The 27,080-nt window shown below is 38.7% G+C and overlaps 2 protein-coding genes and 1 long non-coding RNA gene across 3 annotated transcripts; 2 read left to right on the top strand and 1 right to left on the bottom strand.

The window, feature by feature from the left end:
* Positions 1–827: 827 nt before the first annotated feature.
* LOC118813272 lies at positions 828–8,105 on the bottom strand. The gene is made up of 5 exons (XR_005007620.1): positions 7,948–8,105; positions 2,310–2,465; positions 2,042–2,133; positions 1,524–1,641; positions 828–1,250 (listed from the first exon to the last, which is right to left on the bottom strand). It is a non-coding gene; the product is annotated as an uncharacterized LOC118813272 (long non-coding RNA).
* Positions 8,106–8,146: 41 nt separating this feature from the next.
* LOC118813271 (beta-microseminoprotein-like) lies at positions 8,147–12,054 on the top strand. Its single transcript, XM_036578506.1, has 4 exons — positions 8,147–8,377; positions 8,985–9,069; positions 9,172–9,289; positions 11,578–12,054. The coding sequence occupies exons 1-4, from the start codon at positions 8,375–8,377 to the stop codon at positions 11,702–11,704; spliced, it is 333 nt and encodes a 110-aa protein (XP_036434399.1). The 5' UTR covers positions 8,147–8,374; the 3' UTR covers positions 11,705–12,054.
* Positions 12,055–22,479: 10,425 nt separating this feature from the next.
* Positions 22,480–25,041, top strand: LOC118812887 (beta-microseminoprotein-like). Its single transcript, XM_036577998.1, has 3 exons — positions 22,480–22,609; positions 22,693–22,810; positions 24,800–25,041. Exons 1-3 carry the CDS (start codon positions 22,591–22,593, stop codon positions 24,924–24,926), a joined length of 264 nt encoding a protein of 87 aa, XP_036433891.1. The 5' UTR covers positions 22,480–22,590; the 3' UTR covers positions 24,927–25,041.
* The last annotated feature ends 2,039 nt before the right edge of the window (positions 25,042–27,080 follow it).

Below are 27,080 nucleotides of genomic sequence, written 5' to 3'. Positions count from 1 at the left end.
TTTACAGCAGAAATGATCAAATGCAGACATTGCAAACAAATTTACTAATAACTGCATGAATTTAATATTTAGACCCTTAAAGATGCAGTGTATAAAGTTTAGTGAGTTAGTGGTGAGGTTGCAGATTGCAACCAACTGAATATTCCTCCCTCACCCCTCCTTTTCCAAGTGTGTAGTAGAATCTATGGTGGCTGTCAGTTTTTCGCCTGTCCTGAGTTCGTTTTGCCTTTTATGTTTTCGCTTCTTTGATGACAAGGCTTCACCTTTGCTTTTTTTGGGCTAAATAATAAGCATAATCCCCCATTAGTTAGGACTCGTGACGACTACACAATACCACCATCGCGAAGGCTTCCTCCGAGACCTGTGGAGCGCCACCTCAACTTTTCAAACTGCCACTACTGCAACAAGGAAAGCGTCAACTGCCAGAAACTGCTATGTCAGCTAACAGACGCCTGCGCTGACTAGCATCGCGGGGAGTGGTGAGGTAAGACTGTGGGCCATCCTACCCACCCAGAAAGTGAGGCCAATTATGCTCTCTTACACTTCTGTTCTTATCTAACAAAGTCATAGAAGAAATTTTACATTGGAGTTCATCTTTAACATGAAGCGATTTACAGGCTGCAAAAGTATGAATTTCTGAACCATATTAAACAAAGTTAGAACAAAGTTAGCTTGGCAAGTTTCTGACCAGAAGGTGCAGCGAATCTGTGATGCCCCTCACTCTATAGGTTAATAGCAGCTTTTCATGAAATACTGAATGTGAATCTATGGTGTGCATCCATGGTGCACTGAATCTAAGGTGTATAAAACAGAGAGAAATAGTTGAGTCAAGCTTAATTGGTATTTTTATTAGACTTTAATTAGAATTAGGTTTAGTTACACACAGGATTCACAATTTAATTTATGCTGAATTACTTATTCCAATATTAAAAAGTGATAAAACTTTTGAAAGCTTATATTACTAGGCTGTTTGTTTTCCAGCACATGGCCTAGAATGGATCGAACTGCCCTTTTCATTGCTTTTACGGGGTATGAGTACAGTTGTGTTTTTCCCTTTGAAATAGACATGCCGCAAGCACTATGAAGAATATACAGCATCTCCGAAGAACTTCAACAGCTGTGATGGAGTCCCACTTTTCAGTTAGCACAGTAATGACAGGTCATCTCTGCTCACAAGGTTGGCTTGGCAGGTCTGATAATCGTACACCACAGTGCAGGTTGTAGGATTTGGGTTACTTGGTGGAACAATGCTGAAAGCAAATATGCATTTAATGTCATTTTGTAGATCTAAGCACTCAGAACAGATGCATATTCAAAAATATACCAAAAATTCAATAGAGAAATGAAATTGACATTGAATAAACAAAGGAACACTAGCTGTGCTGAAGATTTGCAGTTTTTAAATATTTATACTTCTTATTTTCTCTACTGAAGATTATTCAAGTTGCAGCATAGAGATACTACAAACAGATGCCGCATGATTCTGCATTACTGAGGGGAAAAAGGAGAAGTTCTGTTCTTACGTGTCACAGCATGTCATGCCAGTAGAGGAACAATGACATTTGTAACACTGTGTGTTCGTCCAGGTGGAATCCATTTCATGCTCTGAGCCATCAGTTTCATCAATACAGTTTGTTTGACCTAGAAAGAGAGTTTTTTTTTACATGGACAGCAAAATTATCTGGGAAAATCCCTTTAAAATCTCTGACTTATTACATCATAAGGCAGGGCTTATGTGACTACATAGAAACAGTGCTGACTGGATAAGTTACATAAGTTTAGGTCATAAGTGGGTAGTAAAAGTCTGGACTCACCAGCAGGTGTTTTACCAATATTATTAACAGCAGTCATCTTTATTGCAAATGGTACCACAGTTTTTTAACATGGTACTAGAATTAAACCTCCAGACTCACAACGATTTGATTCAATGCATTTTGAATGTTTATTATTTTACAGTACAACATTGAACATAATACAATCATAATAATCAAACAAACATTAAAAAACTGAAAATTATTATTTTTTATTTTATTTTCTTTACCTGGGTTGAGAAATGTAGTTTCACAGTCTGGAAATTCCCCTCTGATCAGAGGGAGAGACTAAAGCCAGGACCAAAACCAGGACTAAACACTTCTGCAAGCATATATGACACTACAGTTCAGCTAAAACCTACTGGACTTTTATTCTGTAATCAGGCTTTACACATAAAATTACTATAGTTTAAAACAGTACATTAATCAAGCTAAGCATTCTACTATAAAACAAAACAGGCACATGACAAAATACTTAAGAAAACTCTGCAGTCTTACCATGTTTGCAGTGGCTCTTAGTATCAAACACTCGAAGGCTTGAACTGAATGCAGACGGCCTAAACTCTTGCCTTTATACTCATCATTATCAGCGAGAAAAATAATAGCTTCTTTGTGTAGTAAAAGTGTGAATGATCGAGTATACTTGTCGGGACTCTAGAGAAAGATAAAGAGAAGATAACAGTGTAAGAAAAACATGGGTGGCACCGTGAGAAAGAAATCAAGGCATGTCAATTATGAGCAAGATTATTGCAATGGGGCTGATTATATAACAAGAACAAACATGAGCCTACAGTAAAACAACCCACATTTTTGACATCTGGATAATACGTGAATTTTGATAACGTGAATTGCAGTTTGCCTTTCGCCCAATGACGGCTGGGGTAGGCTCCAGCACCCCACCACGACCCAGAAGGATAAGCAGTTTAGATGATGGATGGATGGATGGATGAATTGCAGTTTGGTTTGCATTCAGATTTAGGGCACAATATTCATTTTGTTCAGAACAACAACGACAGTCAGGAGTCTAAAACTTAGTTCAGACCGGACATTAACTGTACAAAAGTTGCCACCCTTCATTTATTACATATTTGTTAAAATGGACATTAACCCTTGCAGAAAAAAAAATTAAGTACATCAATAGTATACATGACACAGACAGAGAAGGCCAAAAATACATTTTTAATTCATGTTTTTTTATGGAAAAAAACACTCAAAATATACTTTTCAAAAAGTATATTTTTGAAGTAACACTTTTTGCATTATACTTTATTATGCCGTGATGAAATACACTTGTACACAAATGTATTTCATAACATACTGAAGCATATTTAGACAGAAGTACAGTGCTGTGAAAAAGTATTTGCCCCTCCTCATTTTCTTCTATTTCTGCATATTTGTCACAATTGAATGTTTCAGATCATCAGACTACTTTTAATATTAGACAAACCAAGATAAACCAAGTAAACACAAAATGCTCTTTTTAAATGATGATCTCATGATTTGAAGGAAAAATGTTGCTCAGCCTTACCTGGCCCTATGCGAAAAAGTAATTGCCCCCTTAGCTATTAAATCAACCAGTTAACCAAATTCAATTGACTACTGGATTTAATTTCACCAGCCACACCCAGGCATGATTACAGCCAGACCTGTTGAATCTAAACATCATTTAAATAGAACTTGTATGGCAATGTGTAGCAGGCTAGAATGTTTCAAATAGCAGTACATGATGCCACGTTCTAAAGAGATTCAGATCCAGATGGCAAACAAAGTCACTGAAATCTACCAGTCTAGAAATGGTTATAAGGCTAAAGCTCCAGGACTCCAGCAAACCATAGTGAGAGCCATAAATGGAGAAAACTTGGAACAGTAGTGAAAGTTCTAAGGAGTGGCCGGGATCCACATCTGGCGTAGAGCTAACAAAGCATTCCACCATAAAAACATCATACCAACAGTCAAACATGGTGGTGGTAGTGTGATGGTCTGGGGCTGCTTTGCTTCTGCAGGACCTGGATGAGTTATCATAATAGAGAGCAGAATTCATGGCTCCATCAATCAGAAAATCCTGAAGGAGAATGTCTGCCCATAAGTTCATGACCTAAAGCTCAAGTGCAGCTCAAAAAATGCACCAACGTTTTAAAGGATTTATTGGCTCAGCTACTTCAACATTAGCTTACCGTCAACATTTGGTAAATTAGAAAACAGACACTTGCAGCAGACACATTAGCTTACATCAGCTAAATTAGCCAAAAATAACAACAAAGCTAACATGGTTGTTCTTCAATGATAAAACAATAACATGCTGAAAGAACAGTAGCTACTTAGCTAAGTGTGATTAGTTTGGACAAAAAGCTAAAGCTTGTAAAGTTGTGAAAAACAGGCTTTCCTGCAAACATTCTTTTAAATGCATTAGCTTTGTTGATTATTTCATAAGAAATAAACTGGAGTGAAAGAAAGAAGGCTATGATTTAATTCTATGAAAAGTATTGCTATTTGAACTATTTTAAGTCAAATCAAATCAAATGCTGAAGTGGATAGTGCTTAAAAAATCACCTGTTCTCTGTTGCTTCACTCACTACAGAGTTCCAAACTGCCTCTGGAAACAACATCAGCACAAGAACTGTGTGGGGGGAGCTTCATGAAATGGGTTTCCATGGCTGAGCAGCTGCATATAAACCAAAGATCCCTATGCGCAATGCCAAGCAGCAGCTGGAATGGTGTAAAGCACGTCACCACTAGACTTTGGAGCAGTGAAAATTCCTCTATATAACTTATATTCTTTGCAAAATGTTTACTCAATATAACGTGTATACATTGGAACAGAATGTTGTTCTTAAAGTCCCGTGGTGCAGCACATCACACTGGACTACATAGAGTGCATATGTGTGTATATAGTCAACTTTAAATGCTACAGAAAAACTGAGGTCTCATGGCAGCTTTCAAATAGTCAAAGAATTTAAAGTGTAGGCATTCAGTGATGGTAAAGGGGTTTGTGATAAGACTATGGTGGATGTTGGAAAAGGTCAGATAAGTCCAGGTGGATGTTAGAGAGCATCATTGTGTTCAGTAATCTGACCGCCTCAGGGAAGAAGCTGTTGAGGAGTCTGGGGGTGGTGGAATAGGAGCTCTGGTACATTCTGTCAGAGGGTGAAGAGTCCGTGAGAGGGTCAAGAGGGGTCATCCACAATGTTGGTGGCCTTGGGGATGCAGCGCATGTTCTAGGAGGTGTTGATGGTGGGTAAAGACACATCGATGATCTTCTCAGCTGACCTTTATAAGGTCCATTATAAGGACCTGCGTTCCGTAATGATGCATTTCCTATACCATACAGTGAGACAGATGGTCAGGATGCTGTCTTACTCTTAAAAATGATGGTTCTTTAACAGTTCTTTAATGAAAAAAATGGTTCTATATAGAACTATGAGCACTTAAAGAACCATTTGCAAGATTAAAGTATTCTTTGCATCATTAAATTATTCTTCAGATTGATGGAGAATATGCTGTAAATGGTTCTATATAGCACCAAAAAGCGTTCTTCTGTTGTTACAGGCTTGACATTGTAATAATAGAAAAACACTTTTTGGTGCTATATAGAACCATCTACAGCATATTCTCCATCAATCTGAAGAACAATTTAATGATGCACCAAACCCTTTAATCATGTAAAGGGTTCCTTGAGTGTTCATGGTTCTATATAGAACCATTTTCTTTACCATAGAACCTTGAAGAACCATCTTTTTAAAGCGTGAGAATGTAGTGAGGATGGAAGCAGGGAGGTTTACTCTCTTCATCCTTTGCATGAAGTCACTGGATGAATCTGGATTTGGTGGATGCCTGGAGAACACTACCTAATGGAAGGCATAGTTCCAACAGTAAAGTTTGGAGGAGGAGGGATGATGGTCTGACCTTGTTTTCAGGGTTTGGGCTCAGACCCTCATTACAAGTGATGGGTAATGTCAATGTTACAGAATACAAAGACATTTTAGACAATTATATGCTTTCAACTTTGTGGCAGCAGTTTGAGGAAGAACCAATATCCTTTCCCAGCATGACTGTGCCTTTGTGCAAAGCAAGATCCATAAAGACATTTTGAGAACTCTGGTGTGGAAGAACTCCAGCGGCCTGGACAGAGCCCTGACCTCAACCCCACTGGACTTATAAAATGATTGGGCTAGGTCTTTTCAGAAAATGACCATAATAACCATTTTACTACAAATAATATCTCTGATATTTTGCTCTGAGAAACCAGTCAGCTCAAATTTTTGTCTTGAAAAAATTAAAAATGACTTTTACCATCAGTGTATCTGCTGTCACTAGCCCCGACCCCTCTGCACCAGTTAAAACGAAGCATCTGCTGGTGGTCTCTCATTTTTAGAACATCTACTTAACCTGGTGTTACGTCAACACAAAAGGCTACAGTCTAGAGTTGAGTATGGGGACAGTAACGTGTGGAGTGAGTAAATGGAAATGGCGAACCAGTGACGTAACCGGTTGCTATAATCATGAGGTTATTTATAAACACGGTCACAAAACCAGGGGGGTATTCCACAAAGCAGGATTTCTCAGTTAGCCAAATAACTTAAGCTCAAAGACGAGGACTGTCAATGGGAATGTCCCTCAGATCTTTTCCTATAGACCACTGTAGTCGTGTCGTCATTTTGTAGTCGGCACCATGTTCTTATGTCCATATTAGGCACTCAGGGTCCTCGTAATTCAGAGGATCCAGTGGTATTCGATAGAAAAATGTTCACAGGAAAAAACGTATCGGGTTTTGAAGATCTTTATTTAACACAGGGTGCGATAGAGGCGATTGTACGAAAACCCTATTCATTCTGGCCGTAGAGAAATGGAGCTTAGACCCAGAGTTCCTAATATGGGCATAACAAGGACTACAGAATGACGCACGACTACAGTGGTCTGCAGTGGACAGGTTTGACTTTGGGTTTATGTTATCTACCTATACCCCCAGAAGACACCAAAAAGAAAAAAAAACAATCCCAAAGGTAAACAGACACTGATCGACAAGAAAACTGGCGTGTCAGTGGGCTGAACCAACCTGGGAGAGAACGTAGACGGCACTAAGAAAAGAAAATAACAAAAGGAACTTCTGTATTTTTAGTACAGGGTGTCCCAAAAAAAATGACATCATTTCAGATTGAATATCTGAGGAACTACATGTCCTGGGCAAACGAAATTAAATAGGTTTCATGGTGAACAATACAAGATTTACTTATCAAAATTCAAACAAGAAATTCAGAGGGATGTTGATTTTATAACCGATTTCACAAAGCTTCACAAATGTTCAATATGCACACCGCCTGTGACACGACACGCGTCAAGTCGGTAGTCCAGCTCTTGCCAAACACGCTGTAGCATGTCTGGCGTAATGGTCTCCAGTTGGTGCGCTTTTATTGAATTTTCTTGAAAATGCACGCTGCACACTCTTGTTTGACTGTGTTCGCGCATATTCTAACACACAAAATGCCTTTTCATTTGTAGTGCATTCTTCAACCTAGATCTTCAATCTAGACTGCTTATCCTTCTGGGTCGCGGTGGGGTGCTGGAGCCTATCCCAGCTGTCATTGGGCGGAAGGCAGGATACACCCTGGACAGGTCGTCAGTCCATCGCAGGGCAGATAGACAGACATACACACTCACACCTAGGGGCAATTTTAGCATGTCCAGTTGGCCTGACTGCATGTCTTTGGACTGTGGGAGGAAACCCACGCAGACACAGGGAGAACAGGCAAACTCCACACAGAAAGGACCCCGGTCGCCCGGCCGGGAATCAAACCCAGGCCATGCTTGCTGTGATGCAACAGCGCTACCCACTGCGCCACCGTGCTAGTGTTTACACATTTTGTGTAAATTTGAGATAATTTGAGGGAGAATTGGCTGTTATTAGACTATGAAATGATGTCAATTTTTTTGGGACACCCTGTATTTTAGGCTGTATTTTCAGTATTTTATCTAGCTAACAGAAACCAAACAGCTAACTGCTAAACTAGTGTGTCAACACACACACACACACGCACGCACGCACGCACGCACGCACGCGTGGCAACGTAAGCGCGCGCACGTTCTATAGTGTTCTTCCTCCCAGAAGAAACCAGCACAAAACAGTAAGAACAGACAGTACCTTTGCCCAGTAAACAAAGAGTTAACAGTGTGACGGTGGCGAGAACAACAGAGCCGTCAGGACAGTCCAGTTAAGAGTTAACGTGTATAGTAAACAAAGTAACCGAACACATCAGCCTTCACTAAACAGAGCCGCAGACCGCCGCCAACCAAACGAGTGAGCCGAGGGACTGTTGCGCAAGCGCCGCCGCGCAGCTTTTAAACTCGAAGTCCCGCCCCCTTTTGGTCAGATCGTGCTCTCCGATTGGTCTAAAGGAGACCGTGAAGAGTGACACCTCGATCCACCTATGAGGTGAAAGAAAGGTAGGAGCGGAGCAGAGCCGTATAGATCTACATCCGTAGGTTATATATCTATACGGCTCTGGAGCGGAGTAGAAAAGACGAGAGAGAGGGGAAAAATACACACGCTCACGAGTAACACTGGAGCCATGGTAAGTTCACGATATCACAGAAACGTCTGTTTTAGTCAGCTGGCATCTGTTACAGTGCACTAGAACTGTTCACCACTATAGGGTCAGTTTGATGATGTCACATTTAGAAATCTCCATGCAGTCGTTAACAGCTTCTGGCAAAAAGTTATATAAGCAATCGTTTATAACCCCCGAACCACCGGGGGGCTCTAATTATGTACTTATTACTTATTTGTAGAGTCCAGAGATTTTCTTGTTAAATTAAATAAGTAATCATTTATTTTCTATATTATTTAAAACAGTTTTAAATAGGTGGGCTGGGGGTTCTAAACTCTTTTTTCGTGAAAGGGTTTCTTCAGATTGATGAAGAATGTGCTGAAATAGTTCTATATAGAACCCTTTTTAATAACGGTTCTATATAGCACCAAAGAGGGTTCTTCTATTGTTTCGATGTCAATCTTTTAACAACAGAAGAACCCTTTAGGTGCTATATAGAACCCTTTTCAAATGTCTTTTTAAATGTCCTTTCAGTCTAGGCTTAGGCTTAATCTGGGAAACTGACCCTTGAAGTTTGAAACCGTTATCTGCCAAATTCGTTTATTTGCTTTTTGTCTCACTGTCCATGTAGAAGAGGTCAGTGTTCGTGGGGTTTGTCCTGTTTGCTCTCATTCCTCTGAACGAGGCCGGCTGCTGGAAGGGCTTCCTCAAAGAGGGTATTTGCACACAAACACATACAAAGACAGAGTTATGCCATAATATGGTTGTGGTTTTTTCACTAAACCCTGGTTTTTGGGTGGAAATTTGACCTTTGATAGGTGCGACTCATTGTCAGGATGGTGCGGATAAGACCTGGCACCCTGTGGGATCCTCCTGGACCAACAGCAGATGTGATCAGTGTGACTGTGACAGTACTTCATTGACCTGCTGTTATGGGTAAATGTGGAAAGGATTGCTATACACAGCACAGCACTCACACACATAACATATGTACAAACAAAATACATTCAGCTCTCCTTAATTCCGTAAAAGATTCAATTCATTCAAATAAAATGATGTGCTATTTACAACACAGTACATTTTCATTCTTTTTTTAGACTTCAGACACGTTTAATCTACTTTCACATCCTATTATTCCAATCCAACGGCATTTTTCGGTTTCACATTTATGTCAAGTTTGGGCTCATAAAAATCCTGAATCGTTCAAGGATTCGTTTTTGTTCTTCTCCACATATTCAAGTCATGCAGGAAGGAAATGAAGTGAATTGTCTGCCTTTTTCAGAGAATCTATTGTGCAGTACTGTACAAAAGTCAGAGATCACCCTTTCATTTGCTTAATTTCCAGTCCAGTAAAGTTGAAGTTATTTTGAGTGTCAGGGAAAAAAGCAGGAGACATATTTACATTAAAGTATATTTTAATGTACACAATGTATAATTTTGAATCTAGTAATATTTAATTTGTCCACTCTCTACATTTGTACGCTTAGTGCTGCTTTAAGTTCTGAACTTAAAACAGCTGTGTGGCACCAACAAAAGATTCTCAAAGGTGTCACTGACGTTCTGACATCACTGACATCAAACAGGCACTAATATTCACACAAGCAACTACACAAACTCACCTCAGCTGCCTTGCAGATTTCTTTCTCATGTGCACCTAAAGTGGCTAATGGAGATATTTCTGAGGGGGTTAGCTTAAATAAAAGATCATTTACTTACATAATAGAAGAGAAAGTCAAAGGGAAATACGTGAAAAATTAGGAGTTCCCAAAACTGGTGTTTAAAAAATGATTAAAAGCTACAGAGAAAATGGGACTCTTAACAAGCACCTGTAACACCTGGTAGACCACCAACACTGTCCCTGTCAGATAAAAAAGCGCTTAAAGCTTTGACCTTTGAAAGAGAAGAGCTAAAAAATATATAAAAGATACCAAAAACTTTGTAGTGTGCTCAAGAAATGTTTTAGCATCTTAGTTTTGGGTTATGTGTTCTCTAGCACTTGGTTCATTTTGCTATGGACTCTTATTGTAGAGAGTGGAGCTAGGAACCTCCCCAGGGGTGTTTGTATGTGTGTGTGTGTGAGCAGAGAGAGAGGGAGAGTGAGAGACGTGAGCTATGTAAAGAACAAGCTATTAGGCAGAGAAAAGCTTGGCTTATATGTGGCGTGGCTGTGGCCAACAACAGCCGGAGGATAAAGCACCACTACTTGCAAGCAGCAAAAAGCAGTGTCTCTTTTAATAGTTGTGAGTGCTACAATAAACATATGAAAAATAAAAGAAAGTGTGTCCTCTGACTTTTCCACAGTTCTGTATGTATAGCAAGTAACGTGAAGTGTTGTTCTCAGAAGAGTTAAATGTTAAAATTCTAGAAAATAAATGCATAGTGCATTTTAAATAGTTGCTTTTTTTCAGGCTTTCTTTATTTAGTTTCAGCTCCGATGAGACCTATTTCTTGTTTATCGCGTTCTTCAGACACTGGCTGTGTTTACATGCAAAGATTTTTGCCAGTCCGATTGTATTCAGACTGAGGTGTTTATATGAACACTCTATTCAACAATCTGATGGAAAATCTTCGTTTACATGCTCACTACAAGTAATCCGATGCAAAATGACTCGCATGCGTGGAGTAGCACTTAGAGTAAACGTTACCATGACAGCGAACATCACGTGAGGTCCAGTCCGCGTGAGATGAGTTTCCAGTTGGCGCACTTGTGTTTTTAATTGCTTTAAAATGATGTCAGACTCAGGAAAACGTCCTTCACATGTCCTTATTAAAGAAGGCCGAGAGGAAGACGTCGTGTTCTTAGACACATAAGCTGGACGTCCGTCCCACCGCCGTCTTTTAAAGATCAGAGCATAAACTTCGTCTCCTCTGCAGACCAGTTTCTGCTCCGCCATGTTGAACGTTATAAACTTTCACTATAATGCGACGAACATGCAGAACGTACTTACACATTCCGATTGGAATGTGATCGGATTCAGGCAGTTACATGGCTATTATTCTTCTATTTAACGGATTATTTAGAAGTTTACCCACCTTGTTCAATCAGATAGAAATTGTATTCCGAATGGCCTCAGTCGGACTAGACTATTCCGATTGAGGTGTTTACATGGACGTATTCTATTCCGATTGAGCTATTAGTCGGATTATTAACGGATTATCAGGCTGCATGTAAACGTGGCTACTGTGAAGTTCTGTTGTCATTCATGAATTTATTTATTTCACAGAATGCCAAGAGTTATGAACATTGCCGAAGACTGCACCGTGGAGTACGATTACGACACCTGCACATTTAAAGTGTTCAAAAAGAGTGACCCAACGATTGAGTGCCCTCATGCTGCTGTTCTTAAGTGATCATCAAGAAATGCAGTAATTCAGTATTCAGTAATTCTTAAAAATTCAGCATTCTTAAAAATCAAGCTTAATAGAAGAGCAGGTACTCAGATATACACATTCATAAAATATTCAAGCATTTAAGTATAAGTAAATAAGTAATTTAAGCCAGTTAGTCCTGATACACAATATAAATATAAGAACTCATACACATACATAAAGATGGATTGTAAAGTACAGTCATACTGATAACCTTCAGACACTTTAAAATACTGCATAGCTAATCTGGCTTAAAGATAATGCACTACAGCCTTAAACACTAATAATGATTGCAGATTTTTGACACATTAAAATGATCCATTTTCATTCTGCACCATTGTGCTGTCATTCCTTCAACGATCCAGTCTGGATGTGTATAAGTGCAGTATAGTTCATTTATGGTGCTATTTTTTTCATAGGAACCAATAGAAAACCCATTTTGGACATTAGCTTAAAATGATTGTGGGAGAACAATCAATAAAGAATGGGTTCATGCTAAAAACAGACACATGCAGGTATTTTATATCAGAATGATCAGGATGGAGGTAAGTTTAACTCAAACCCACAATACTCCCACCACCATGCTTCACTTTAGAACAGAAGATGTTTGTTACAAGTGAAATTCAGTATCTGTCAGAAATCCTGTAAAGATTCCTGAGAAGTCTAAGAAGAGAGACCATGCCATATGATGCCGTCCAGGGCTTCCCTTATACTGGCCGGTAGATGAATGGGTTGATATGGAGCATTCGAGCAAAATCATAGTTTATAAACATTTTTAATGTAAAAGAATACAATCATTTTCTGAACACTGAATAGCATAAAACATTTAACACCGCTGTTATATTTTTAAGAGCTTTTAAACTGGAGTTATAGTAGTTTAAAACGGCACCTCATGGATGTCCATGACGTCAGTGAGCGCGAACAGCCAATGAGCTACTCGCCAATCAATCGTCATGCTCTTGCAGTAATGCCCGCCTTCTGCTGCCCAAAACCTGTTTGCTGTAGAAAAAAGGAAAGATACAGGTAAGATTTCTTTGTTTTTTTTAGTGAAATACATCCTTCTACTTTCTAAAATCAAAGAAACGTTCTGGGCGAGTGATTAGAAACTATTTTAACTTTTCGTTTTTAGCCATTGAGCTCCATTTACTCCCATTCATTAAGGACTCCCTTGTGGGCGCCCTCTGCTGTTCAGCAGTCCTGTTTTTGATATAAAGGGGGGTTGGGTAGGAAATGGCCAGGTTCCTCATAAACCGGCTCTGGGGGAGATTCATTCAGGAAAAAAAAAGAGAGGGGGAATGGAGGATGTGTCTATGTGGCCTATGCGGCACAAGCTGGCTGACGTTTAGCCAGAAATATCCTCATTGGACTGCGTAAGGGATTAGAAGTAGACTATTTGAGGGGAACCCTGTCTCTACACTGTCATGTGATCATGCGATCATGTAAAATAATGCAGTCCTGCAATCTCTACACCCCAACATCCCCACACAGCACATGAGCTGAAGATGTAGACTTAATGAGGGGAGTCAGAGATAAGACAGCAAAGACTTTTAAAGTGGAATGAAGGTGCCCAACATATAAGAGCTCTGCATAAAACCGGCCTGTATGTGAGAGTTCACCATAAAGAATGAGAGAGACCCAATTATGATGTGAGAAAATAATTTGTGGTCAGATAAAAATTCGAAAGGAATAATTTGACATTGAGCTTCCTGCTGTACAATGCTGTGCAAACCTCACCCGCATGTTACTGACCCTCCTGATGCTGCCGCTGCTTCACACACTAACCATTTAATCATCAACATTGCTTCACCTGTTTTTCCCCGTTTCTGCATTTTAATGTTTTATACTAACGTTGTTTGCAAACCGGTGCCGACCAGAGAGGAGGGGTTCCCCTTTTGAGTCTTGGTTCCTCTTCAGGTTTCTTCTTCTTGCTCTTAGAGTTTTTTTTCTTGCCACTGTCTCCATTGGCGACGCTCATGGGGACTTGGACGTGGATCTTTCTGTAAAGCTGCTTTGTGAAAACGTCTGTTGTAAAAAGCTCTGTATAAATAAACCTTGACTATTTTGTGCTTTAATCGCAGCACCAATTTAATAACAGGTTTTTATGTGATAAATTATGCTTGAATAAATGCAGAGTGCAGAATTTGAGTGTTTTTGGTCTTTCAGTTAAGGTGGGAGATTTCTGATGTGAGGTAAAGTTAAGCTTAGCACTAGATTTAAGCAATTATTGGTTGATTATGGAAATCCAAGAATGGAATTTTTAAGGTGTATTTCAAACTGTAACTGCACCAAAAACAGACATTTTAGGACACCAAAGCTGAAACCAACCAACAAGCCAAAACAGAAAAATTGTAGTTGCTGATTGTAATGATTTTAATGTCTCTAGAGGTTGACACCTACGAGTGATGTGGCATTGTGACCACTACAGCTCTCACACATTGCCTACTCACACACAGTACAGTGACGCTATTGTCCAGGGGTCTCTTTCCTCTCACTCCTCAGGAGCCTCTGATCACAAGGCCTACAGTGGCTCAAAGAGTGGGACAGTCCAATGCCAATGTCATTCCAGATAGCCCTCAAGTATGTAAGGACTAAATAAATAAAAAAAAGGCCGCTTGGAATTTCTGTGTATTTAAATGGTTAAGATGTAAACAAAGTCGCTCAAAGTGAAAGTGAAAGTAACTGACTTGAATGTCTCAAACATCAGACAGCATATCACTGTTGCCAGAAAAAAACCTTGTATCTCCAAAATGGTAACTTTACAGGAGAAGGAAAAAGCCTACTTTACTTTTAATGTAAGTCAATGGAACCAGACTTTTTTCCGAGTCATTTTGGGCCATTTCTTTTGGTCCCTTCGTCAGGAAATTTACACATAATGTAAAAGACAACAAAGTATGTCAAAAACTGAAAACCTACAAAAATGGAGATACAAGGTTTTCTTCCGACAACAGCGATATTCATTACCATTTTATATATTAACATAATGTGAGGGAGCTTTTAGAGACATTAAACTCTTCAGACGTCTGGTTCCCATCACCACCACTGTGGACAACTTTTGGAAATTTTGATAGAAAGTCTACTTTCATCTCCAGCTTTAACTGTGCCTGATGTTTCCAGATTATTTTCTGAACCGTGTAAAAAAAAGTGAACAATAACACAATAGCTAAGTCATGCAAACTACTGATGAAACTGATGGGTCAGATCATGAAATAGATTCCACTTGGACAAACTCACAGTGTTACAAATGTCATTGTTCCTCCACTGGCATGACATGCAGTGACACATAGGAACAGAACTTCTCCTTTTTACCCTCAGTAATGCAGAATCATGCAGCTGCACACTGTTTGTAGTTATCTGTGATCGTTTATGTGCTGCAGATGATGCTGAACAATTCTTACCTCTGTAGAGAAAATAATATTCAGAATATTCAAAATCTCCAATTCTCCAATTGTAGATTCAATATCAATTCAATATCTCTCTATATATTCTTCATACTTTTGAATGCACATCTGTATGTGCTATTATTGTGAAATGGAAGCATCTAGAAGTGATAACAGCTGAGCCACGAAGTGGTGGACCACATAAACTCACAGAGGAGGGCCGCCAAGTGCTGAAAGGCATCGTGCATAAAATCACTTTTCCTCTGATGCTTTTCTTTTCTGGGAGAGATTGAGCCTTAGAAGTACAGGGTGATTCAAAAAGATTCATCCGATTTCAAAGCACCATATTTTTACAACCATGAGGCGCCTAGGAACCAATCACATACCAATTGACAGAAGAGGTCATAGAGTTTCTGACTGTCACTGGAAGATGGCTCCCTTCAGTCAGCGAGGAGATGCGACCCCTGAGCAGAAAGCGTTTTGCGTTCTCCACCTCAATAAGAGTGAATCTGTCATAACTGTGCAGCATGATTTTTGTCTGCAGTGAACCTACAACAGCTCAGAGTGTTCGTCATTGGTTCCACAACACTGGATGATCTCTGAAATCGTATTGAAAGAGCCGATCGATTGAGTATGGGATGAATTTGACTATGGCGTTGATGCTGTCCGTACAGCTGCAGGAGGTTCATATTGAGCACTTGTAAAATTACATAATAAACTTTATGCTCATTTAAACCATTTACAGTTCACTGCATTATTCTGTAATGATTTACAAGTGAAATAAATCATTTTGAAATTGGTTGAATCTTTTTGAATCACCCTGTATATTACTAGGCTGTTTAACCCTGAAACTTTTACTGCACTTGGCATTGCTTTTACTGAGTACATTGTTAATTATTGCCATATTTCACCATATTTAACACAAATGTTTCATAGTAATATGCTGTATTCATCATTTTACCTTGAAATGAACTCATCTTAAGACATTCTCTGTAATAACACAGTAGATTACTGTGCTTTTGATGTTGAGCTGTACCACAGAGCATTGTGGGATATAACAGCAAAGGAAAGTTAAAAAGTATTATTTAGTAAAAACACATTGTAATATTTTTTTCATATGTAAATGTAAAGTAAATTACAGCTTATTACTTATTTAGTACAGCAGAATACAGCTAAATGACATTAATCTTGTGCGGTCACCGTGGAGTCACAATATAAAGTTGTTATTTAACTGTTGTTTACTGTTAACATTGTACAGTAAATTACTGTGAAAGTAATGCAGCTACTTTTACTGTAATTTTACCGTAATTACAGTAAATTACTGTCATTTTACAGTGAAATGCTTACAGTGTTTGGTATTGAGAACTTTTGTGTTTTTCATTTTGAAACACGTGCAGAAAACATTCTGTTCATTGTTTTTACTTTAAGAAGAAAGTACAGCATCTCTGAAGCACTTCAACAGCTGTGATGGAGTCCCACTCTTCAGTTAGTTAATAACGGGTCATCTCTGCTCACAAGGTTGGCTTGGCAGGTCTGATAGTCGTACACCACAGTGCAGGTTGTAGGATTTGGGTTACTTGGTGGAACAATGCTGAAAGCAAATTATACATTTAATGTCTTTGTGTAGCTCTAAGCACTCAAAACAGAAGTATATTCAGAAGTATAAAAAGAAGAGAAATTAAAATTTAAAATAATCTACAAAACACACTAGCTGTGCTGAAGATTTGCAGATTTTAAATATTTATACTTCTTCTTTTCTCTACTGAGAATTGTTCAGTTTGCAGCATCTTCTGCAGAAAACAGATTAGAGATACTACAAACAGATGCTGCATGATTCTGCATTACTGAGGGGAAAAGGAGAAGTTCGATTCTTACGTGTCACAGCATGTCATGCCGGTGGAGGAACAAGGACATTTGTAACACTGTGAGTTCGTCCAGGTGGAATCCATTTCATGCTCCAAGCCATCAGTTTCATCAATACAGTTTGTTTGACCTAGAAAGGAGATTATTATTATATACTTCTCACTTTTTCACATGTTTCACAAAACTGGAAACATCATGCATGGTTTAATAGCAGTGGGCTACCATTACAAATCCAGTCAACATGTAATTAATGCAATGTATTACTTTATCTTAGCTGTAAATTTATATAGCAAATTTAACAGTAAATGCTATTTATCATCATAATTATAATAAAATTACACAAATGTGACCAATTTTACACAACAGTGAAAATCGCAGTGAAATCATGAGCTGCCCTTTACATTTACATATACTTTAAAAATGTCATCATGAATGGACCAATGGAAGAAATGTTATAAAAATTCTTATATTAACTTCAATTAAAAGTTAAGAAAGTTTTTTCTTCTCCTGTAAAGCTACCTTTTTGGAGACTAGAAGGTTTTGTTCTGACAGTAGCAATACATAGATTTTTTTTCAAATAGTCTTAGGATTTTCTTTTGTCCCCTAAGTATTATCATAATAATATTAATCACAACATATATGTGCTTGTTGTGTGTGCATTATTTGATAGAATATTATAATAATCATCATTGAACATTCCTTTTTTTTAACTTGAATTGAGAAATGTAGTTTCACAGTCTGGAAATTCCCTAACACAGGACCACAACCAGGACCAAACACTTCTGCACGCATACATAAAACTAATGAACATCTAAAACATACTGGGCTTTTATTCTATGATCAGACTTTACATATTAAATTATTTTTAAACAGTAAAAAGTAGTTTTAAACAGTACATTCATCAGGTTAAGCATTCTACTATAAAAAAACAGGCACATGACCAAATGTTTAGAAAACTCAAAGCAGATTCTTGCCACATTAGCAGCTCTTGGTATCCAACAGCACAAAGACTTCAGATGGCCTAAATTCCTGTCATTATACTCCCTGTAATCAGCCAGGATAATTAATAACTTCCTTGTGTAGTAAAAGTGTGAATAATGAAGTATTCTTGGCAGAACTCTATAGAAAGATAAACAGAAGATAACACATGGGTGGCACCATGAGAAAGAAATCAGGACGTGTCAAATATGAGCAAAATTATTATAATGGTGCTGATTATATAAAGAGAACAAACATGAGCCTACAGTAAAACTTAACCTACATTTTTGACATCTGGATAATAAGCAAATTTTAATAACCGGAATTGTAGTTTGGTTTGCATTCAGGTTTAAGGCAGAATATTCATTTTGTTCCATACAACAACAAGAGTCTTCTTTCTTATGCAGGTGGGTTATTTTTATATATACGATATGGACAGAAGTATTGGGACACACGTTTTAATCATTTAATTCAGGTGTTTCATTCATTGGATAGACTGTAGCCTATCCAAATTCCCGATATTTGAAGGTCAGACTTTCAGACTCCTTTGTTAAAAATGTATATGTATATGTAATGTAAGTATACATATTTTAAGCCAGTTAATCCTGATACAGAATATAAGAACAAATAACTCAGACCCATACAGATGGATACAGATGGGTTGCAAAATACAATCAAATATTCACAACCTTCAGAGACTATAAAATACTGTATAACCAAACTAGCTTAAAGATAATGTACTACAATCTTAGACTTAAATAGTGATCGCAAATTTGTGGCACATTAAAGCAAAATCCATGTCCACAACAGTCCAGTCTTGTGTACAAGTGCTGTAAACTCTATGTGTCGGTTTAAATTTCTGCAAAAACATCTTGTAAATAAATACCATACAGTGCTATTTCCTTTTCATATTAAGTGATAAAAATCCTTTTTTAAACTCCATCTTCAAATGAATGTGGGAGAATGATCAATTGAAAATAAAGGGATTTCATGGTAGAGACAGATGCAATTAGACTCTGAAACCCACAGCAGAATACTCCCACCACCACGCTTCCCTTTAGAACTGAAGATGTTTATGATTTGTGAAATTTAGTACTGGCCTAAACCCTGTAAAACCCTGAAAAGTCAATAAAGATGGGGGTGGGGTGGGAATATTGTGGGGTCTGGGGTTTATGTGAAAATTAAAACTAAACCATCTGACACATGCATGAAATGTACGTTGTGCTTTAATCACAGCATCAATTTAATAACAGAAAAAGGTTTGTGTTGTGTGGCAAATTAGGCAGTTGCTTAAATAAATGCATACTGCTTCTGCGTGAGATGAGTGATTATACATGTCAACTCTTCTGGTTTACAGAGGACCATATAGACTGTTACCAGCATGAAGTTTAAAAGCTGGAGTCTGTCATGGTATAGGGGTGTATTAGTGCCCATGGCATGGGTAACTTGCGCATATGTGATGGCACCATTACACAAAAAGATATAGATATATTTTGGAGCAACATATACTGCCTTTTAGATGCCGTCTTCTTTAGGGACATCCATTCTAGTTTCAACATGACAAAGCCAAGAAACATTCTGCAAGTGTTACAACAGTATGGCTGTGTACTGAGAGAGTGCATGTGCTCGAGTGGCCTGTCTGTCAACATACATGACACATATGACAACAAAGGCCTCATACGGTTACAGAGATACAAGTGTAGTAAACACCTCAGTTATGGTTTTTATTTATTGGTGTTTGTAGCCTATATCTCCCTGTCTGCAGTAGTGAGATTCAATCCAGGAATTTGCTTAAAGATCATCAGTAAAATGGTCATTTGAGGAAAAGAGCGCCATACGAATCCTAATGACACTGATGTTGGATGAGAGGGCCTGGCTCACAATCTCTGTTCTAGTTCATTCCAAAGGTGTTTGATGGGGTTGAGGTCAGGGCTCTGTGAGGGCCAGTCAAGTTCTTCAACACCAAACTCACCCAGCCATGCCTTTATGGACCTTGTTTTGTGCGCTGGGGATCAGTCATGCTGGAACAGAAAAGGACCTTCCCCAAACTGTTCACACAAAGTTAGAAGCATACAGTTGTCCAAAATGTCTTGGTCTGCTGAAGCATTAAGATTTCCCTTCACAGGAACTAAGAGGCCTAGGCCAACCCCTGAAAAGCAACCCCATATCATTATCCCTCCTCCACCAAACTTGGCACAATGCAGTCAGGCAGGTAATGTTCTCCTGGCATTCACCAAACCCAGACTCATCCATCAGGCTGCCAGATAGAGAACCGTGATTCGTCACTCCACAGGATACGTTTCCGCTGCTCCAGAGTCCAGTGGCGGCATGCCTTGTTTAGCATTGTGCGTTTTGATCTTAGGCTTGTGTGTAGCTGCTCAGCCATGGAAACCCATTTCACGAAGCTCCTAATGTGCAGTTCTTTTGCTGATGTTGCTTCCAGAGGCAATTTGGAACTTGTTAGTGAGTGATTCAACAGAGGATAGGCACTGTGAGTTTGCGTGGTCTATGGCTTTGTAGCTAAGCTGTTGTTGCTCTGAGGTGCTTTCATTTCACAATAACAGCACTTGCAGTTGACAGAGTCAGATCTAGCAGGGCAGAAATTTCACAAACTCACTTATGGCAGAGGTGGCATCCTATGACGGTGCCACGTTTGAAGCCACTGAGCACATAAGTATGACTTACTCTACTGCCAGTGTTTGTCTATCAAGACTGCAAGGCTATGTGCTTAATTTTAACCAACTGTTAGCAATGGGTGTGGCTGAAACACCTGAACTCAATCATTAGGAGGGGTGTCCCAGTATTTTTCTGTCTATATAGTGCTATAGTGTAGCCGCATAAGATAACAAAGTAACGGTCAAGCCACACCTTAGTAACCACCTAGGACATCATAGCAATAGCCCAGCAACACCTCAGCAGCCACCTGGGCTTCCATAGCAATAGCCTAGCAACATCTTAGCACCCACTTGGGATAACACAGCAACAGCTTTGACAAGCTAACTGTTTTTATTAGTTGCAGTTAAACGGTCTTGAGATCTTCCCACATCCCTGCTCCCGATAGCCCACTTTGGCAGCTTTTTTTCTCTGATGTTTCTTAGATGGATCTCTGATTACTTAAGAATTTGTTTATTTTACATGTTGCTATTTTTGCACATTTCTGGAGACTGTATGGCTGAATAGGCAGCCTACTGTATTTATCTAACTGTAACTTCTGGAAAAACAATTAAGTCTGCAAGGATGTACATTTGCTGTAAGACAGTTTTTGAGTTCACTCCTTCTCCTGGCTGTTGACTTGAAGACAGCCGCCAGTACGTGGAGGCGGAGTGTTTAGACAGAGGAAATGGATGCTGTAATGACACTGGAGGAGAAACTATCATAAGTGGGCGGTGCAGCAAAAATTTGACTTTATTAGGGTAGTGGTCACAGACCTCAGAACATCCACACTGAGGCTGTAACCATGGTGAGTTCACATGATTTCTAAGTTTAGTAGTGCTGTTTAAATGAGATTTAAATGTTCTTGATATCAATTAATCAACTTTTATTTAAAGTCAGGTGACATTGAAGATGACTCTAATTTACAATGTAGCCAGGCATAGAACTAAAAAACAAAGGACTCAACAGTAAATATAATTCAGAAATAATAAACATGTAACAAAGAAAGTGATATAAAGCATAATGTATGGTGTAGTTAAAACAATACAGAAAATTAAATATATTTTAGGCTCTTTAGAATAAAAAACTAATATCAAGATGAGCAAAATTATTGAGTAGAATAATACAAATCAAATAAAACAACAGAATAAGCTAAAAACAAATAATAAAACAAGCAATAATGATAGAGTTTTAGAAAATCCTAAAAATCAACTAAAAATTAAAACTAAAATGAACTAAAACAATTGCGAGTACAGGTGGTTAGAGATTAGAACTTAGAGGCTCATTTGATACTATAATCAAATAATAAAAAAAACTACATCAGGCTAATTTGTGGTTGTAAAGGGCAGGAAATGAGCACTACTATTTTTTTGCTGCTTGTACAGGAATCAGCAGCCCAATGTGGTGGCAGCAACACTGTTAATATATAAACTGAATAAGACTGGCCCCAGGATTTAACCTTGTGGAACACTCTTGGAAATACAACAAAACTGTTGATTTCTTTAGGATCATTTTGAGTATATGCTTTGGGAACCGCTGGTCTAAGAGGCCAGTTATTCTTATTCGGAATGACCCGTGCTGGGGTTCCTGAAAGTATTTTAGCACAAAGATGACACTTAAATGGTAGAGTGAGCATAGCACTGAACACTCTCTCTAGCAGTTAAGATAATCTTAATTCTAAGATGGGAAATCAGGCCCTGTTTCTGCAGAAATCAAACAGTAATTCAAAATCTAGTTGTGTCAGTGAAAAAATAATGTTTTCAAGTTTTAATAAAACTAGACTTCTGTCTGATTAAAAAGGAAATCTCAATCTTGCTAGTTTTATCAATAGAAAGTATAAACGATCAATAACACTGCAGTTCTCCAGACAGAGCGCGGAGGTGTTTGTTAACTCCATTTGTTTACTTGCTCTTTGTTCCAAAGTCTGTGCTGAAGAGGTCAGTGTTCGTGGGGTTGGTGCTGTTTGCTCTCATTCCTCTGAATGATGCCGCCTGCTCAATGACGATGCTGAAAAGAGGTATCCATTTGCCAAGAGTTGAGTCATGTTATGCTCATGTTGGTTTATATTGTGATGTGTTACTAACTTTTGACCTTTTATAGGTGCGACTCATTGTCAGGACATCATGGATAAGATCTGGCACCCTGTGGGATCATCCTGGACCAACAAAAAATGTGTTAAGTGTACCTGCAAGGCTGATGGAATGCGCTGCTGTGATGGGTAAATAAACAAAAGCTAGCTATGAAATAACTAAAATATTGTTGCAGTAGGAACAAAACCATTTATCCCCATTTTTGTTGTTTTTACTTTTTTTTTTTCAGCATTTACATTGTGTCAAAATTTCAGGATAAAAAAAGACCTATAGAAATGACCCAGATTGACTTAAATAAAGTCATAATGAGGTCTGGCTGAATTAACTTACATTGACTATTTTTCTTCTACTGTAAAGTTACTTTTTTGTATGCACATACAAAATACATACAAAAACTAAATACAGAATATGGTTTGAAATCTTAAAGGATCCATATCGTACATGTTTCTTGCATTTTATTTTGTAGGCCTGCGGTTCTCTTATAATGTTAGTTTTGTTTTATATACCAAAAAACATCCACCAACCTCTTTTCATCCTATACAGTTAAACAGACTGACACCCTGCCTTTAAGACTAATATGTAAATGACTTCTGTTATGATTGGTTGCCCTCTATTGTGCCTCTTTCAAAAAGCAGGCCAAACACTCACTGTGAATGGGGGTAGAAAGGCTGAATAGTTAGATATATGTAAATGTGATAGATTTTGTGTTGTCATAGAAAAAGTGGTTGTTTATGTACAGTGAGGAAAATTCACTATCCCAGGCTTATTATACTAAGGCTTATTATTCAGTAACTACAGGGACTTCAATGCAAACTGGTTGAGCTATTCCTGTAGAAGTGTGTAGAGAGTACAGAGTAGTCCCATAATCAAAGCAGCAGACAGCAGCTTTGCACTAGTGCAGTAGAGTCTGTTGGATTCATGAGGGGAGTTACTGAGAAATCAGCCAATCAAAACCTCTAAACAGTTACTATCTAAGCTATCTACTACTATCTATCTAGCTGTAACTATGCTCCAAAGTTTTCTCCATTCATTTAATTTTATTTAATTTGTAATTGGAATGAAAACATCTGCATGCTATATTAACTTATCTATATGTGTAAAAAACAAATGGTCAAAAATGGTCAGCAGGAGGCTAACGAGTCGCATCTGTAGTGAAATAACAAGTGTCGTTCAGCAGTTTTGGCTTACCACGTGCACCAATTCTGGTGTAAAATCTAATCCATAAGGGGGCCAGAGGTGGCTTGTGCAACCCTGAAATGAGGCATGGCCATGTTTCTGACCACCCCAATTACAGAAAGTGACCCATCATCAGTCAGTCATCATTAATAAAGCATTGATTATGCTTTATGGTGAAAATCAGGGCAGTCACCACTCAGTTGTGAGACTCTGATTATACGCATTTAATAATTAGCGTATCTTGCTGGGATAGGCTAATTTGTTGACCAAACAGGCATGTAATGGTAAGTAATGGCAAACAGCCACATATGGCACCTTTCGCAGGTGAGGGTTGACAGTTGAAATAAACATTGCTTGCTCACTGTGGAGAATCTATTATCCACTTATTTTGAGAATATAGAAACTGTAATGAATTTTGGACTTAAATGATTTCATAAACAGAAAAAAACTGACATGTTTATTGAGCTAAAAGTTGACTACAAACCTCTTTGAATATCTAAAATAAATAATAAAAAAGAAATAAAATAAAAGTAAATAAAAAAGTTGACAGTTTTCCAAATTAACCTAGAAGAGTATCTTTAAGTCATGGTTCATGCATAGAAAACACTGGACACAATGAAAAGAAGCAGATTAACCTCTTAAACATCCAGGGCTGACTGACAGGCCCAGAGTTTTACTACATACTTCTATAACCTAACAATAACTCACCTAGTTTGCACTGAAGTCTGTGAAATAACTGAATAATAAGCCTTAGTATGTAATAAGCCTGGGGTTTTAAGAAGTTAATAAATTCTCAGTCCCCCTTTTAGACCTTAACACTTCTGTATCTACTTGACCTTATTCTAAATATCTTCCAGAGCAGATGCTCCTGTGTAACATTTACCTGATGTTCTTTGGATGTTCTGTTCTTTGATTATTTTTTTTATTTCTTTCTTTTACAGACTTCCAAAAATTTTTAACGTTCCTGAAGATTGCACTGTGGAGTACAATTATAAGACATGCACATTTAAAGTGTCTGAAAAGAAGAACCCCTCAATTCCTTGCTCTCACAGCGCTGTTGGAAAGTGAAATGAAGTGAAAGAGAGATATAGAACAGAAGATAAGGGCAGAAGTCAGTAATTCTGTACTTAAGTGCATGTTAATTAAATCAAAGCGACTTTATTAAAGGTTGATAGAAACTAAACTGCTTTGACTTTTTTCCAAGTATACACCCTACATCAGGGGTGCACAACTCTGGACGGCCGGTGTCCAGCACAGTTCCCTAGATATTTTGTTGCTCACCTAGCAAATATCTTGTTCTCCCAAGCTGTCTTCACTACCTTTACATTCCACAAGTCCTTACAATCAGCCGTTGCTCATTTATCCTTCGTTTCATCTGTTTGACATCTAACAGTGTTGTCATGAAGCTTATCCTAGTAAAAATACATTTTCAGGTATCATTTATGGGATGATGAGAATCATGGTTCCATGTTTGGGGTGCCATTTATGTCCCACTGATGTTACATTCACACATATACACACCGATCAGGCATAACATTATGACCACCTCCTTGTTTCTTCGCTCATTGTCCATTTTATCAGCTCCACTTACTATATAGGTGCACTTTGTAGTTCTACAGTTACAGACTGTAGTCCATCTGTTTCTCTGCATACTTTGTTAGCCCCCTTTTACCCTTTTCTTCAGTGGTCAGGACCCCCATGGACCCTCACAGAGCAGGTACTATTTGGGTGGTGGATCATTCTCAGCACTGCAGTAACACTGATGTGGTGGTGGTGTGTTAGTGTGTGTTGCGCTGGTCTGAGTGGCTGCTGGAGTTTTTAAACACCTCAGTGTCACTGCTGGACTGAGAATAGTCCACCAACCAAAAATATCCAGCCAACAGTGTCCTGTGGGCAGCGTCCTGTGACCACTGATGAAGGACTAGAGGATGACCAACACAAACTGTGCAGCAGCAGATGAGCTATCATCTCTGACTTTACATCTACAAGGTGGACTGACAAGGTAGGACTGTCTAATAGAGTGGACAGTGAGTGGACACAGTGTTTAAAAACTCCAGCAGCACTGCTGTGTCTGATCCACTCAGACCAGCACAACATACACTAACACAACACCACCACGTCAGTGTTACTGCAGTGCTGAGAATGATCCACCACCCAAATAGTACCTGCTCTGTGAGGGTCCATGGGGGCTCTGACCACTGAAGGAAGTGGAGCTGATAAAATGGACAATGAGCGTAGAAACAAGGAGGTGGTCATAATATTATGCCTGATTGGTGTATGTAAAGCAGAGGGGTCCAATCTTATCCACAATGGGCCTGTATGGATGCAGGTACAAGCAGGAGTTCACATGATTCCACTTGTTTAATCAGCTGCTCTCAGTCTTCCAACAGTTGATCATGTGAGCTCCTGCTGTGCTGGAATGAAATCCAGCAGCCACACTGGCCCTTCGTGGACACACAGCTTTAAAACTAAAACGTCACACGTGTTTGCTCATATAAATAGGATAGATTGCAAAGTCTATCTGAGCTTATCCTAACCTTTAACCTGGCAGCTGCTGTGTGGCTGCAGGACTTCCCCAACTCTGCAATGCACGAGCAGCCCACAGTCTCGACCACTCCACTTTCCCTCAGCATTACCCACACCTGATGTTTACCCTGGCTGTTGCTCTGACCTCAGCTTTCAGAAAACTGAAGTCACTATGTTTGCTATACAGAACCTTTCCTTTTTTGTTGATATAAAGCTAATTGTACGCTTCTGTGCTTTTACAGTTCTGTAGCTCTTTACAATCAACACCTTCAGAAAGGTTGAAATAGTTATCTCAATGTCAATATGGCTAACCTCAGGTCACCATTACGTGTTATCTGCACACTCTGTAAGCATTAAGAGATGGGGCACTGTCAAAAAGCAGTCACCACAGCTTTTATGTAATTTCTAAGCAGCCACCTAGTATTTTTTGGCCATTTTTGTAAAAAAAAACAAAAAAAAACAATGCACATATACTGCTTCACCAGACACCGGCTTTAGCTACAAATCATGGGAAACCTTAAAGTTCAGGAAAATCCCGGTTAGTCGTCATTCTGTGGCCGGCGTCATGCCCACATCAGCAGGTTTCTCGATTAGAAAAATGAATGCCATTTTCAATTATTCCTTCCTTGCCACAAATAAACATGTTCCACAGCTGCCCTTCAAAGCGTTGCCAGACCCTCTGAATAATTCATATTT

Source organism: Colossoma macropomum, unplaced genomic scaffold, assembly GCF_904425465.1.
Source record: "Colossoma macropomum unplaced genomic scaffold, Colossoma_macropomum, whole genome shotgun sequence".
NCBI lineage: Eukaryota > Metazoa > Chordata > Actinopteri > Characiformes > Serrasalmidae > Colossoma > Colossoma macropomum.
Note: the sequence above shows the minus strand (reverse complement) of the source record. Positions and strands in the feature narration are given on the sequence as shown.